General features: G+C 43.8%; 1 protein-coding gene across 1 annotated transcript in view; it reads right to left on the bottom strand.

Moving 5' to 3' along the window:
- Positions 1–14,299, bottom strand: part of LOC126413011 (myrosinase 1-like) — an 89,094-nt gene that overhangs the window by 23,598 nt on the left and 51,197 nt on the right. The window contains exons 6-7 of the mRNA XM_050082904.1: positions 10,552–10,646; positions 3,320–3,464 (exon numbers count right to left, since the gene is read on the bottom strand). Coding sequence (XP_049938861.1) covers positions 3,320–3,464; positions 10,552–10,646 — 240 coding nt within the window. The remainder of the gene's footprint in view (positions 1–3,319; positions 3,465–10,551; positions 10,647–14,299) is intronic.

Below are 14,299 nucleotides of genomic sequence, written 5' to 3' on the forward strand. Positions count from 1 at the left end.
GTCAGCAGATGAAGGTCCTAATATACAATTCTGTTCTTGACGGCTAGAGAATAGACACCATATCCATATAAGTATATAATTCTGTGCCATTCCCTCTCCCTCTCCCACTTGCAAATTGTCCCCCCCCCCCTCCCCCCCCCCCAACCTGATCTCGCGACAGGACACGAGGAAACGAAACAGTAGGGCTGAAAATTTATGAACATCCTTTTCTGCCTCGGATCCGGTTCCAGCTTCCGAATGCTTTTGCGGCTACAGTTTACAAGGTAGTGAACTGTAATTATGTTATACCGTCATTAACAACATCCTTCCCAGAGGGAGAGCGGGTCCTTGGACATTAACTGTTAAGGAGAGCAGAGGACAATCACGGTTCAGCACTTTGTAATCTTTACCCTAGAACGAGCGACATGACCTATGTTCATCAGCCGCGCGGGATTAGCCGAGCGATCTAGGGCGCTGCAGTCATGGATTGTGCGGCTGGTCCCGGCGGTGGTTCGAGTCCTCCCTCGGGCACGGGTGTGTGTGTGTTTGTCCTTACGATAATTTAGGTTAATTTGTGTGTAAACTTAGGGACTGATGACCTTCGCAGTTAAGTCCCATAAGATTTCACACAAATTTGAACATTTTTTTATGTTCATCATCTCACCTGCCACAACACCTACTGCCTTTCACAATGTCTGGCTCCAAATCCGAATGCCATGAATTATTTAGATAACACTGTCTGACCAAAAGCTTCTTCCTTCCATACAAAGACGGCTCTCATTTGCTCCACTACAAACACAGGTTAGTGCCACACGTGCTTCACTTGCCAACTCTAAAGCAAATGGCATAATGTCCTGTAGCAAAAGCCCCTCCTTCGCAAACCTGTGCCCACTGTATTCAGTCTGCAGAACACTCGTTGAACCCCTCTAGATTGACACACACACGTCACTGCTGTCTGAGTGACCCACGCATATGAGGCATGGCCGGAAAATAAGTGTATTAGAGTTTTTTTTGTTTTTTTAGAAAAATCATATCTGAAAAAAAGTTAACAGGATACTGTTGATATACGTTTACTATTTTCCCACACAATACTTGTCAATGCATTGGGTGAGCTGTGGCACAATTTTCTTTATACCCTCCTCGAAGGACTCTCCCACCAGTTCCGTACCAATTTTCGAAAAGACGTTAATCTGAATGCCCCAAGTCAGAAAATACAATTGTCGACGGGAGGGGGGGGGGGGGGGGGGGGGAGGGGAGTAATTAGTCCAAGAGTGCGTTAGTGGTTAAGGCAGTGTGAGCACCGGCTTTGTCTTGCAACAGGGACATTTCTCTCTCCTCCCGTCAGGTTTCCTTACTTTTTGTTTTGAATGCTGATTCAGGGCCTCATAATATCGATGTGCGTTGGCGGTGCCCCTCTGAGGCAGAGACTCGAACAAAATGATGCCTTTTTTGTCCTACAACACAGAGAGTAGGAGCTTTTGCCCGAAATTTTGGTTTTAAATTCGTCTGGTAGGTGGGTGACTTGGACAACTGTCTTTTTGTCTGAAGCGTATAATGAGCCACCCACGTTTCATATCTAGTCACAACAAGAGCTCAGAAATTCCTCACTTTCCAATTCAAGTCGCTCCAGAAACTCGTGGCCGCTACTGAGACGTCTTCGTCGAGCTGCTCTGTCAGGTTCTACCTCCAAACACTGCTTGTACATCACAGATAAAGTTCAGATGGAGTCCACGAAAAACATTTGGACCTCCAATCAACTGCTGTTTATTAAACTGCCCAGCCAAGTCAATATCAATCGCCTTCAAACTGCGATACACAGGCACACTGCGCCGCCAGCGACGACGGTAACCACGTCGCAGAGGCATTGCTGTGGAACGTTAACACAAGTGAACGTAGCAAGCCAACGCCCAGCGAGACACCCAGAGCTATGCGTTCGCACTCCTCGACGTTCGCAGAGCGAATAACGCTCCGTGCTGCGGCGCAGCTGGACCCCCATTAGCGCTTATCGCAACCGCAACTTCCGGTCGCCACGCGCTGGCAGAGCGCCAGCGCGCCTTGTCAGCCCGACCGGAAGCCAATTATTCTGCAACATCGGCCTAGTAGAACTAGGGCCCGTGTTGCCCGGCAGCCTCGTACAGCGGCCACATGCCACAGCAATGCCTCTGCGACGTGGTTACCGTCGTCGCTGGAGGCGCAGTGTGCCTGTGTATCGCAGTTTGAAGGCGATTGATACTGACTTGGCTGGGCAGTTTAATAAACAGCAATTGATTGGAGGTCCAAATGTTTTTCGTGGACTCCATCTGAGCTTTACCTGTGATGTACAAGCAGTGTTTGGAGGTGGTACCTGGCTGACACTTGCTGTTGTATGGGGCAATCAAGCAGATTATGGTGGCCTTGAAGCATTTCCAGATGCTAACATTTTTGCTTGGAAGACATGGAGTATTGCTGGGACTACAGGACTGTTGGCTAAACAGCCTTATGGTACTCTTGTTCCAAGCATGCCATTTGTTTTGACTACGAGAAGGAAGAAGAAGTTAAATGCTGATTGGGACGTACTATGTGCACAGTTTCTGCTAACCCACGTTTCTATGGAAGTCTCGTATCAGAGAATTTTAGAGAGATCTGGAAAAACCGCAGAAATGACAGTCACTGTTAATCGGTGGTCTTAACAAATAGTTCCCTCGATTGTCTGCACCAATTTATCAGTCAAAATGGAAGGTCTTCCACTCCTCTGTTCGTACATTTGTTCTGTCCCCACTATACTACTTACACCTCTTACCCACACTTATACTATTTATAACATCTTCGCCGTAACCGTTTTGATTCACGAAACAATTACGGTAGGTGTTATTTCTTCCGCGAGAAGGAAGCGGAGCACAGTACGTGTCTGGAACTTGGCAGAATTTCCTACCGACATCTTTCACACAGCTGGACATTACAACATGGGTTTACGTACTATAGTATTCGTGCAGTGTTTCGTCAGGTGGTCGGATTTTCCTCTAACACAAAGGGTTCCCAACCATCAAAAACCCACATTACACTTACTCCCTGAACATGCATCGTACACGCGACACGTGAGTACCCTCAGTTTAGCGTACAAGGTGCGGTGCGCTCATTCCTAATGACTGTAGTACTAACATCAGATCTTAGATGTGTCGGCAACAGGCACAGAAGATAGTAATGTTGATGCAGAAATGATACTTAAGTTGCTGGGTGAAACATTCAATTAAGGATTAATAGATTAATTTGTAGTAGTATGTAATTAAGAGCGCCTTAGCTGACTGCGGGATTGATAAACAGAAAAGATGAGTAATCAAGACCCTTCTGTTGGTGTACTGACCGTTGATCATCCGCTTCTCCTCTTCCGTGAAGCTGGGCAGGCGCGACCTGGGTCGACCCTCGGCTCTGCTGTTGTTGTCCACACGTTCCCGCACCACGGCCGGGTAGTCGCCGTCGACCAAGATAGGGTTCGCGTACAGGCCCAGCTGTAACAGGTTAAGAGAGTGCCAGTTGCTCAAGACAAGGCTGAAGAAACTGTCTTTGTGTCATATGCTAGTGTAAATAGCAAAAGTGAAAAAAAGGGTGTGTAGGCGTAATAGAAACTAGAATGTACAACTTGTGATATACGGGGTGAGTCTCTAACTAAGGCCACCAAGATTCCCTCCGAAAGTATGATAGAAGCTGAAAAGTTTGTAGGACAAAAGTTGCATGGTACAACGGAGGCCATGAGATAACGTTGGTTTTTTTTTTGCTAGGTGCGGTCGTCGCTTCAGAGGTATGAAGGTCAACTTTGTTCTTTTAAATGTGATGCTATAGTTTGGTACTTATTTTCTGATAGGGGCTATCGAGACGAATCCAATGATGTGTAACAGTAAGGTCTTTGAAGGTCACAAAGGTGGCATGAACGTCCATTTACAGAAGGTGTTCGAAGTAATGACCATTGGTATCAAAGCAGTGCTGTAGTCTTCTTATTATGGTTTGAGTGGTATTCCTTATCACTTGGGCACTTATCGAAGCACATGCTCTGACAATTCTCTCTCGTATATCTTCAGGTGTAGCTGGAACGTCTTTATAAACGATGTCTTCTACGAATCGTCACAAGAAAAAATCCAGAGGCGTCAAGTCTGGCGAACGAGCCGGCCACGACACATCTCTTCCACGTCCAATCCTACGATTTCGGAATTGTCTCTGCAACTCATTTCTAGCCATCAGCGAAAAATATGCCTGACACCCATCGTGGTGATACCACAATATGTTTCTTGTTCCTAAAGGTATTTCTTCCAATAGGATAACTAATGTTTCTTGCAGCAATGTGTTGTACTTCCTACCATTAAGATTTCCTTCGATGAAATAGGGGCCTATAATTCTGTCCACCAGAATCCCACACCGTACATTCACCGACCACGGTTTTTGGTGTGCAGCGTGCCGCAGCCAACATGGGTTATCAGTTGCCCAATAATACATGTTATGTAAATTAACATTTCCGTGGTTCGTGAATGTAGCCTCGTCAGTAAATGCAATCAAATTAATAAATGTGTCATCCCTCTGAATCAGAAATTGAGCCCATCGGCAGAATTCAATGCTTCGCATACAATCCGACCAGTTAATTCTTGGTGGAGGCATATGGTAAGGATGATATTTACGACGCAGAGCACGAACAACACCACTCTGGCTCATGACAGTCCCTTGCGATTTGACGAGAACTAACACAAGGAATTCAAACCACAGTGGCAAGAGTACCAATTTCCGTTTCTTCGTTAGTAACTATCCTTTGCCGGATATGTTTCCGATGCGTTAAAGATCCAGTTGTTCTCAATTTATTATACACATATTAAATGTACGACTTGTAGCGTGAGTACGTTGAGGATACATTTCAGCACATAAATCTGTAGCTCTCACTGAATTTCGTTGGCATTTTCCGTAAATTAGAAGCATATCGACTTGTTCTTCGAAGGAATACATCATTCACATTCGCTCTATTCGACGATACTAGTCATACAGTTGCTATTAGTGTTGTAATTCGAAACCCTTTAATGGTGTTTACATGTCAGTGGCACGTTAGATGGATACGGCGCATTTGGCGAATATTGACTATTTGCACGATATACGAGAGATAATTGTCAGAGCATGTGCTTCGATAAGTTCCGAAGTGATAAGGAATACCACTCAATCCACGACAAGAAGATTGCAGCACTGCACTGATACCGATGGTCATAACTTCGAACACCTTCTGTAAATGGACGTTCATGACACCTTTCTGACAGTCATTGACTTTCAAAGACCTTACTGTTACACATCATTACATTTGTCTCGATAGCCGCTATCAGAAAATGGGTACCAAACTATAGCATCCCAATTAAAAAAACAACGTTGACCTTCATATCTATGATGCGACCCCACCTATCAACAAAAAACTAACGTCATCTTATGGCCCCCGTTGTCCCATGCAACATTTGTCCCACAAACTTTTCAGCTCCTATCATACTTTCGGAGTTATTCTAGGTTGCAATAGTTACTGAAACACCCTGTATTGTGAATTATCAGAAGCTATTCATGAGCATGTCTCATATAGTTTATATAACGACTGTGTGTGGATAGAGTAGGGTTCTAAAAAGATCTTTTGTGTTCCAGTTTCCTTTCGTAAAGGTGCAAGTTTTTATAAAGCAGCTATTCATTTGTTATTACTTGTTATTATTAATTATTTGTAGCTAATTTCATGTTTCATAATCACTGCATTTGTTTAAGGAATTTTGTGTTTTAAGAGACATTTCTCTTGGTAGTGGCCTCGTGTCCAACACATTGCTTTTCAGGTTCTCCTGATATTCGCTAAAACCAGACGCTTCCATCAGATTGCTGCAGGGTATGGCGTCACTCATCGATCCAGATCATTCCTTTCTAGTCCTCCACTGATCAGTGGCGTCGCTCTTTACACCATCTCAAGACATTCAGAAATGTACGGATTATGAAGAAGTATATGCAACTGCACCCCATTCTTTTTAAATCTCTACACGCAATCGTTGTGCAGATTGGGCTGTTGGTAGCACTTACGAACACGCAAGGAGTTCCTTCCACTGTTACATGCAGTTTTTTATAGCCACCCTACACTATGCTGGACGATCTTTGGCCGTCAGTAAATGAAGTCTGCCTGGTTTTGAAGTCGCATTCGGCAAGACGACGGTTCAATCCCACGTCGGGCCAATCCGATTGAGGTTTTCCGTGATTTCCCTAAATCGCTTCAGGCAAATGCCGGGACGGTCCCTTTGAACGGGCAGGGCCGACTTCCTCTTCATCTTTCCCTAATCCGATGAGACCAATGACCTCGCTGTTTGGTGCCCTTCCCCAAATCAACGCAAACCAACCTGGTTTTGCTTTAGCTGTGGTTCTTCCTTCGCGCTTTCACTTCACAGTCACATCAACAACAGTCCATTTGGGCAGATTTTTAATGGTTTAAATGTCTCTGCTGTATTTCTTACTCACTTGGCACTCAATGATTAGTCCACGAAAGAAGTCACTGAGAACACATGACCGACGCATTCTGCTATTACTGCATCTCTACTGACAACACAATTCTCCCCGCCTCATTTTATACTGGTCAGTCTGCCTACCATGATATCTAGTTGTCAATTCAGCATTACATAATGATATCACGGTGATCTTACTTCAAGTCCAACAAAGGAGACAGCATGTCTTGGAAATCAAACACATGCATGCTTCTTATGATGATGGTCTATATAGACGACTCCCCGACAACTTTAAAATGTAGAACAAACGACATCTTTCAACTACACTGAGTGGGCGAGAAGTCCCCATACCCTCTAGTATTTATTTGATTTACAAATGATAGAGGCCAGCAGTCGTCGTGACTGACGCCCTAACAACAGGGAACTGACATGCATTGATAATGGCTAGGCACTAACCGCAATCTGGATTTGCCAAATAAAACCTGCAATTAAAAGGACGACTGACTGCTGCACTCTATTAATCGTATCACAGTCGCTGAGTGCAGCCACGTTCCTAATGGAAGGTATCCTGATGATTTGATTTGTTTTAGCACAAATATATACTTACGTATTTAGTTTCCAATACAGCGATATGTTTCCCATCATGCTGTAAACACATTTCCATCCGACTCCATGTTCTTGTTGACATATTTTTGAGCATGTCCGGGGTTATAGCCCGAAATACATCCTCAGCAGAGTTGCACAGTTTTTCATTTGTAACACAATGAAGTATAGATACATGCGCGTTAATGACTCCCCATAATGAGTTGTCAGGTGTGGTGAGGATAGGACTTTTTGGTGGTCATATCAAGGGAGTTGGTGTTACCGATGAACGTCGACCTATCCACCGTCTCGGAAATTGTTCATTTAGGAACTCGCTCACTGCATGAACGTAGTGAGTATGTGTGCCGTCTTTCCGCAACCATATGCGTTCTGTGAGGCCCCTTTTCTTCAGCTGAGGTATTGACCATTGCACTTACACGTGTAAGTAGCTTTCCCCTTTCTGGCACGTCAGCTGCGGTAAATAGCATATTCATCTGGAAAAATAACCTCGGTACGAATCACTGCATTTCGAAATCGAAACAGTCATCTTCCTTCCCCTCCGGAGGCTGCCTTTAACGCAGTAAAAAGCAAAAGCACGTCTTTCCCAACCCAGAACTGTTGCCTTTCGCAGTGGGCCTTATTAAATCTGGAATGCTCCTATAACCTGTCTCATTGTCTGCCCTGTGTGTTGTCGTTCTTGCACCCACACACTTGTCACAAAGTGAGCGTCTCTCAGTAGTGTAACCGCGACCGCTCTCATTTACCTTGGCCATAAATTAAAACTCGACAGCAACCGCGACTGCCACTGTGAAAACATATAAACATGAACACCAATAATTGATTTCAACAACTTATAAAAAGTAACATAGCTACCAACCTGTTTAATAAATCTGATACTAAACAGGGGTTACGAGGGTACAGGAACTTCTTGTCCACCCTGTACAGGGTTAATCGGAACTCCACTAACTCACTTTTAGATACTGTTCTGGGATTTATTCTGAGCTTGTGTGAGGTTCCCACGGTCTACGACGGCTCATTTCAGAATTATTGCATTTAGTTTAGTTTCTTGCTGCAGTCAGCTTGTATCCGCACTGCACTGAAAACAGTGCACAACAGTTCCATCCACTGAGGAAGCGTCAACTTCGTAATGCCTATGTGAATGATACATAAGCAGCTGGAGTACATTCACCCGTTCCGTTGCGAAAATCACGTGCTGGAATATTCTATAAAGGTTTCCATGTGATGCTGTACCATTCTACGTGTGATTCCCAACAGGTACTATTCAGCGGTTCTTTTACGCTCTCTTCTCAGGAAACAATCACAGGTTTATCCGAATTCTTGTTTTCCCTATACGTTTAAGATCTATTACTCCAATTTGATACAAATTACAGATGCTGCAGAAGCATTTTAGTGCAGATGGCAGAAGTGTTTTGTAAGTAATCTCTACTGTGTAGCAAGAGCAAATTCTAAAATAACTCGACCCAGTAGAAAATAGTTCCCATTAGAGATGCTCCATGGTATTAGTTGTACGATTCTCGATTACAGTGGCACTATAATTACTACATTGCAATTTTTGTAGATAACACTTCGATTGCAGCGTCCAAGAAGAAATCTTGGGAAGACTTTGGAAACAGGTTGGAGACTATGGGTCAAGCTGCTGGAAAACCATTCTGGAGTGTAATTAGCAGTCTTCGAAAGGGAGGTAAGAAGGAAATGACAAGTATTTTGGACAGGTCAGGAAAACTGCTGGTGAATCCTGTGGATGCCTTGGGCAGATGGAGAGAATATTTTGAAGAGTTGCTCAGTGTAGGTGAAAATGCAATCAGTAATGTTTCAGATTTCGATGTAGAATGGGATAGGAATGATGATGGAAATAGGATCACATTTGAGGAAGTGGAGACAATGGTCAATAGATTGCAGTGCAATAAAGCAGCTGGGGTGGATGAAATTAAGCCGGAAGTCATCATATACAGTGGAATGTCAGATCTTAAATGGCTACACAGGATAATTGAAATGGCTTGGGAGTCGGGACAGGTTTCATCAGACTGGACAAAAGCAGTAATCACACCAGTCTTTAAACATGGAAACAGAAAAGATTGTAACAACTACAGAGGTATCTCTTTATAAACGTTGTGGGTAAAATCTTCTCAGGTATTGTTGAAAGGAAAGTGCGAGTATTAGTTGACGACCAATTGGATGAAAATCAGTGTGGGTTTAGGCCTCTTAGAGGTTGTCAGGACCAGATCTTTAGCTTACGGCAAATAATGGAGAAGTGTTATGAGTGGATCAGGGAATTGTATCTATACTTTATAGATCTAGAAAAGGCATATGACCGGGTTCCTAGGAGATTATGGAATAGGACGCAAACGTTTGCAAGCAATTAAAGGTCTTTACATGGTAGTCAGGCAGCAGTTAGAGTTGACGGTAAATTGAGTTCATGATTCAGAGTAGTTTCAGGAGTAAGACAAGGCTGCAACCTGTCTCCACTGTTGTTCATATTATTTATAGATCATATGTTGAAAACAATAGACTGGCTGGGTGAGATTAAGATATGTGAACACAAAATAAGCAGTCTTGCATATGCGGATGACTTAGTTGTGATGGCAGATTCGATTGAAAGTTTGCAAAGTAATATTTCAGAGCTAGATCAGAAATGTAAGGACTTTGGTATGAAGATTAGGAGCTCCAAAACGAAAGTAATGTCAGTGGGAAAGAAATATAAACCGGTTGAGTGTCAAATAGGAGAAACAAAGTTAGAACAGGTGGACAGTTTCAAGTACTCAGGATGCATATTCTCACAGGATGGCAACATAGTGAAAGAACTGGAACCGAGGTGTAGCAAAGCTAATGCAGTGAGCGCTCAGCTACGATCTACTCTCTTCTGCAAGAAGGAAGTCAGTACCAAGACTAAGTTATCTGTGCACCGTTCAATCTGTCGACCAACTTTGTTGTATGGGAGCGATAGCTGGGTGGATTCAGGTTACCTTATCAACAAGGTTGAGGTTACGGATATGAAAGTAGCTAGGATGATTGCAGGTACCAGTAGATGGGAACAATGGCAGGAGGGTGTCCACAATGAGGAAATCAAAGAAAAACTGGGAATGAACTCTATAGATGTAGCAGTCAGGGCGAACGTGCTTAGATGGTGGGGTCATGTTACACGCATGGGAGAAGCAAGGTTACCCAAGAGACTCATGGTTTCAGCAATAGAGGGTAGGAGGAGTCGGGGCAGACCAAGGAGAAGGTACCTGGATTCAGTTAAGAATGATTTTGAAGTAATAGGCTTAACATCAGAAGAGGCACCAATGTTAGCAGTGAATAGGGGGTCATGGAGGAATTTTATAAGGGGGGCTATGCTCCAGACTGAACGCTGAAAGGCGTACTCAGTCTTAAATGATGATGATGATGATGAACACTTTCAGGAACACAGAAATAGTCACAGTTTGCATCACAGACGTGACCATCATTCTTGACGTGACATTGGGACTCTCTGGAAGTGGACGAGCAACGCAAGGAAAACTGAAACTACCTCAAACTGGAACATTCGCTCCTGTGCTGCCAGCGTCTCCTCCCGGTCGTCCAGAGGTTCGTACCAGTTAGTGCTCAGTGTGATGCCGACCCTGCCTGCAAAAAACAAGAAACAGGACAGGTACAGTATACGATACCGAAATCAAACAGTAGCAGGAAGGAGCCTAGTCTGTGACTTTACTGGTATAAGAGTTAGTTCTCTATTTAAAAAGTTTTGCTTGGTATATACCTCGTGACTATGTATCCCCAAGTTCTCATAATATCCTATATGAATCTACTACATTCAGAATCTACAAGTAGTATCTAGGATAGCCGTTTGACAATGCATGTTTGCTGCTGGCTTCTGTCGGTGCCTAATGGTACAGTAACTTTACGAAACAAGCTCCTAACCAGGCCATGAACGCCTTGTGGATGTCTACCGGCCGCCGTGTCATCCTCTGGCTTGCTGCGTCATACGGATGCGGCATGGAAGGCCTTTTCACAGACTTTCCTGGCCAAGGTAACTGTTTTATGCGATGGGAAAGTGCTCTGCGTAATGGAACGACGTTAGTAGTTGCTTCCTGGCTGCAAGTGTCCTAGGTAGCAGACATAGAAGCAGTCACATGGGTAACTTTGCTCACATCTCGATTAATGTAACGATTTACTTTGACATTTGTGGACATAATACGCCGTCTGTTCCACCATCGAGCCACAGACAGCTTTGGAAGACATCGTTCATCGCACATCTATGCGACTTTGAACACTTTCAAAAGTCAGAATCCTCTCGTTCAAGAAAATTTACGAACAGTTTAATTTTCATATATGGATATAATCATATTTTAATTGATCTGACGAATTTTAATTCTGTAATAAATGTGCCTTGACAGAAACTAAGTTGAATGGTCGCTCAATAATTAATAGTTCCAGTATTCATGTCTTCTATATTGAAACATGCTTTACAGTCATTTTACATGACCTTATTTCAAACTATATCGGTTAAAAATTATTTTATGTTTTGTATATTCAGTGATATATTTTGCAGTTTGAAATTTTTCTCTGATGTGGATGATTGAATGTCACACGGTGTCATCTTATTAACAGGTACACAATATATCTAACTCGCATTATTTTTGACCGAGCGAGGTGGCGCAGTGGTTAGCACACTGGACTCGCATTCGGGAGGACGACGGTTCAATCCCGTCTCCAGCCATCCTGATTTAGGTTTTCCGTGATTTCCCTAAATCGTTTTAGGCAAATGCCGGGATGGTTCCTTTGAAACGGCACGGCCGATTTCCTTCCCCATCCTTCCCTAACCCGAGCTTGCGCTCCGTCTCTAATGACCTCGTTGTCGACGGGACGTTAAAACAACACTAACCTAACCTCGCATTATTTTTGTCTATTGTTTGTCATTATACGTATTTAAATAATTTTTTGTGGTAAGTTCTCTTACATTAGTGAAATTTGCGTGTCTTTGTGTTGCATTTAATGAATACAGGTGAGCTGTAGCTTCAACCATTTGAAGTCTGTGCTCTGGCCAATTAGGTACATCAGGTTATTTCTCATTGGCGGAAGTTTAAAACATTGCGGGTAGTTTGAATCTGGTACATAGACTGTGACAGAAACTTCAGTTCCGATACGTGTCGGATTGTGGTTTCTCAAAGTCGTGAAGGACGCGCAGCAAAGAAGGTTGTAGTAAGTATAGGATGCAGTACTCTCATCCCATCGTACGTTATGTAGGTAAACTCTGGGCGGTTGCTGTTAATCAACATGGTGCGTGTCTGCTGGTGGCAACAGATGCGAATGTAAAATCATCTCTGTGCACAGTAGGCAAACTGTCGTACAGGGTCAGATCTTAGGGGACGCGTTGCAGGAATTGGACCTCATTGTTTTAAATCTAGAAGACCACCCGTGTATAGTCGAGGGACGGGCAGCTGTAGCCACTAACACAGATGTCACTTTAGCAAACCTCAAGCAGCAGCTAAGGTTTATAGTTGGCAAGCAGAGGAAAGCAGGAGTGTGTTGGACATCATGAAAAAGGCTTGGGATGCTTTAGTTGCCTACCTTCCAGCATTTCCAATGGAATCGCATCCGGTACTTGTAGACTTGGGTGCGCAGGTACTAACCGAACTCTTGCTAAGAGCGCGGGACTTTTATATTCGTAATAATAAGGTAAACAGTCAGGCTAGAATCCCTTGGAGCCCAGAACATTCCACGTTGAGCCGAAGCGTAAGATCGAGGAGAAGAGCTTATCAACGAACTCTAAGGCTATCACAACGCACTCCCAGGTTCGATGACTCTAGGGCAATTAAGAGGCTCTACAAACAATCTTCAGGAAATAAAAAAAAAAAAAGACACACTGGGACCAACTCTTACGAAGACAACAGCAATTTAATATATGGGGAAGACCTACAAATTATTGACTGAAAAGCTTAAGGGACCTACTATGGTACGACAGCTGGTTGGCAAAATGTCTGCTAATCGCCCTACTTCCTGATGACAACACAGACACAGATACTGAAACTCAAGCACAACGTAGAAGTGAACTAGGTGACGAGTACGACAATCAAACGTTGGTGATACATTTCGCTCAAGAAGAAGTTGCTGTCGCAAATTCCAAGCTCAAACTTGAAAAGGTTCCTCGTCCGGACTGCGTCTACCCAGAGCTTGTGTGAATGGTAGGTCCACAGGTAGTGCCATATTTGATAGCATTATTAAACGAGGAGTTGAGAATAGGTAGGATCCCGCCGCTGTGGTAAAAAGTTAGAGCTGTAGTGATTAAAGTGGCAGAAGATAAAGAACCGGCGTTACCTACCTTTTGTTTATTAAACGTCTTGAGAAAAGTCTAGGACCCTGCTCTGCGATCGGCTGCAGGCGCACGGAGAGCTCCTGGTTCTAAACCAGTGTCAATATGGATTCAAAAGAGGGAAGTCTATAGATGATGCGGTCAATATAACTTTTCAGATTGTAGAAAATTCAACAACGTAGTATGCAGTCACGCTCATGATTAACATTGCAGGCACTTTCGACAATCATTAGTGGCCTGCGATGCCGGCAAGCTTTCCATTACTTAGAGTCCCCAGATCTCTCTATAAGAGGTTTGAGTAACGTAACCAAAAAGGTTACCAAGGGCTGCCCTCTAGGCTCCATAAGTACTCCACTGTTCTTGGATCTTAGTATCGAACCCCTGTTACATCTATCAGACGGGGCTGACGCTACTGAAGGTGTTTTCGCAGACGCGGATGACATTCTAGCAGTTCGTAAGGTGTCAGGCAAATCCAACACCTTCCATGAAAACCCTGACATGATAAGCAAATCCAGCAGTATGTCACACAGCTCCGAATAAATCCTGACATTAAAGTAACCAAAGTAATACGATTAACGAGTGAGCAATTGGAATACCTCAGACTAACACAAGAATGCCTAAATGCATGTCATACCTTCCCACCGTGAAACAGACGCAGTTCCGATGGGAGAAACGAGAACAGAAGCCGAGAGCAGAACCGTGTTAAGCTAGAAGGCCCTACGATAAGGGACGGAGACCCACGTCGCCAGCCGACCGCCAAGAACCCCCCAGCCCATGTTGAAAGCTAGAGCCCTCCAGAAGAACAGTATAGATCTTACAATAACACTAAAAGGGCTACACCAGCTGCAAGTTTTAGGGTGAGACTTTTCCGCGTCTCTGTTACTTTGCAAACGTTAAAAACATTGCCCCACTATGAAAAGTATAACGTTTCGCATTGGATAGACAGAATTTTTGTAGGCGGAGCTTA

This window comes from Schistocerca serialis, chromosome 7 (assembly GCF_023864345.2).
Source record: "Schistocerca serialis cubense isolate TAMUIC-IGC-003099 chromosome 7, iqSchSeri2.2, whole genome shotgun sequence".
NCBI lineage: Eukaryota > Metazoa > Arthropoda > Insecta > Orthoptera > Acrididae > Schistocerca > Schistocerca serialis.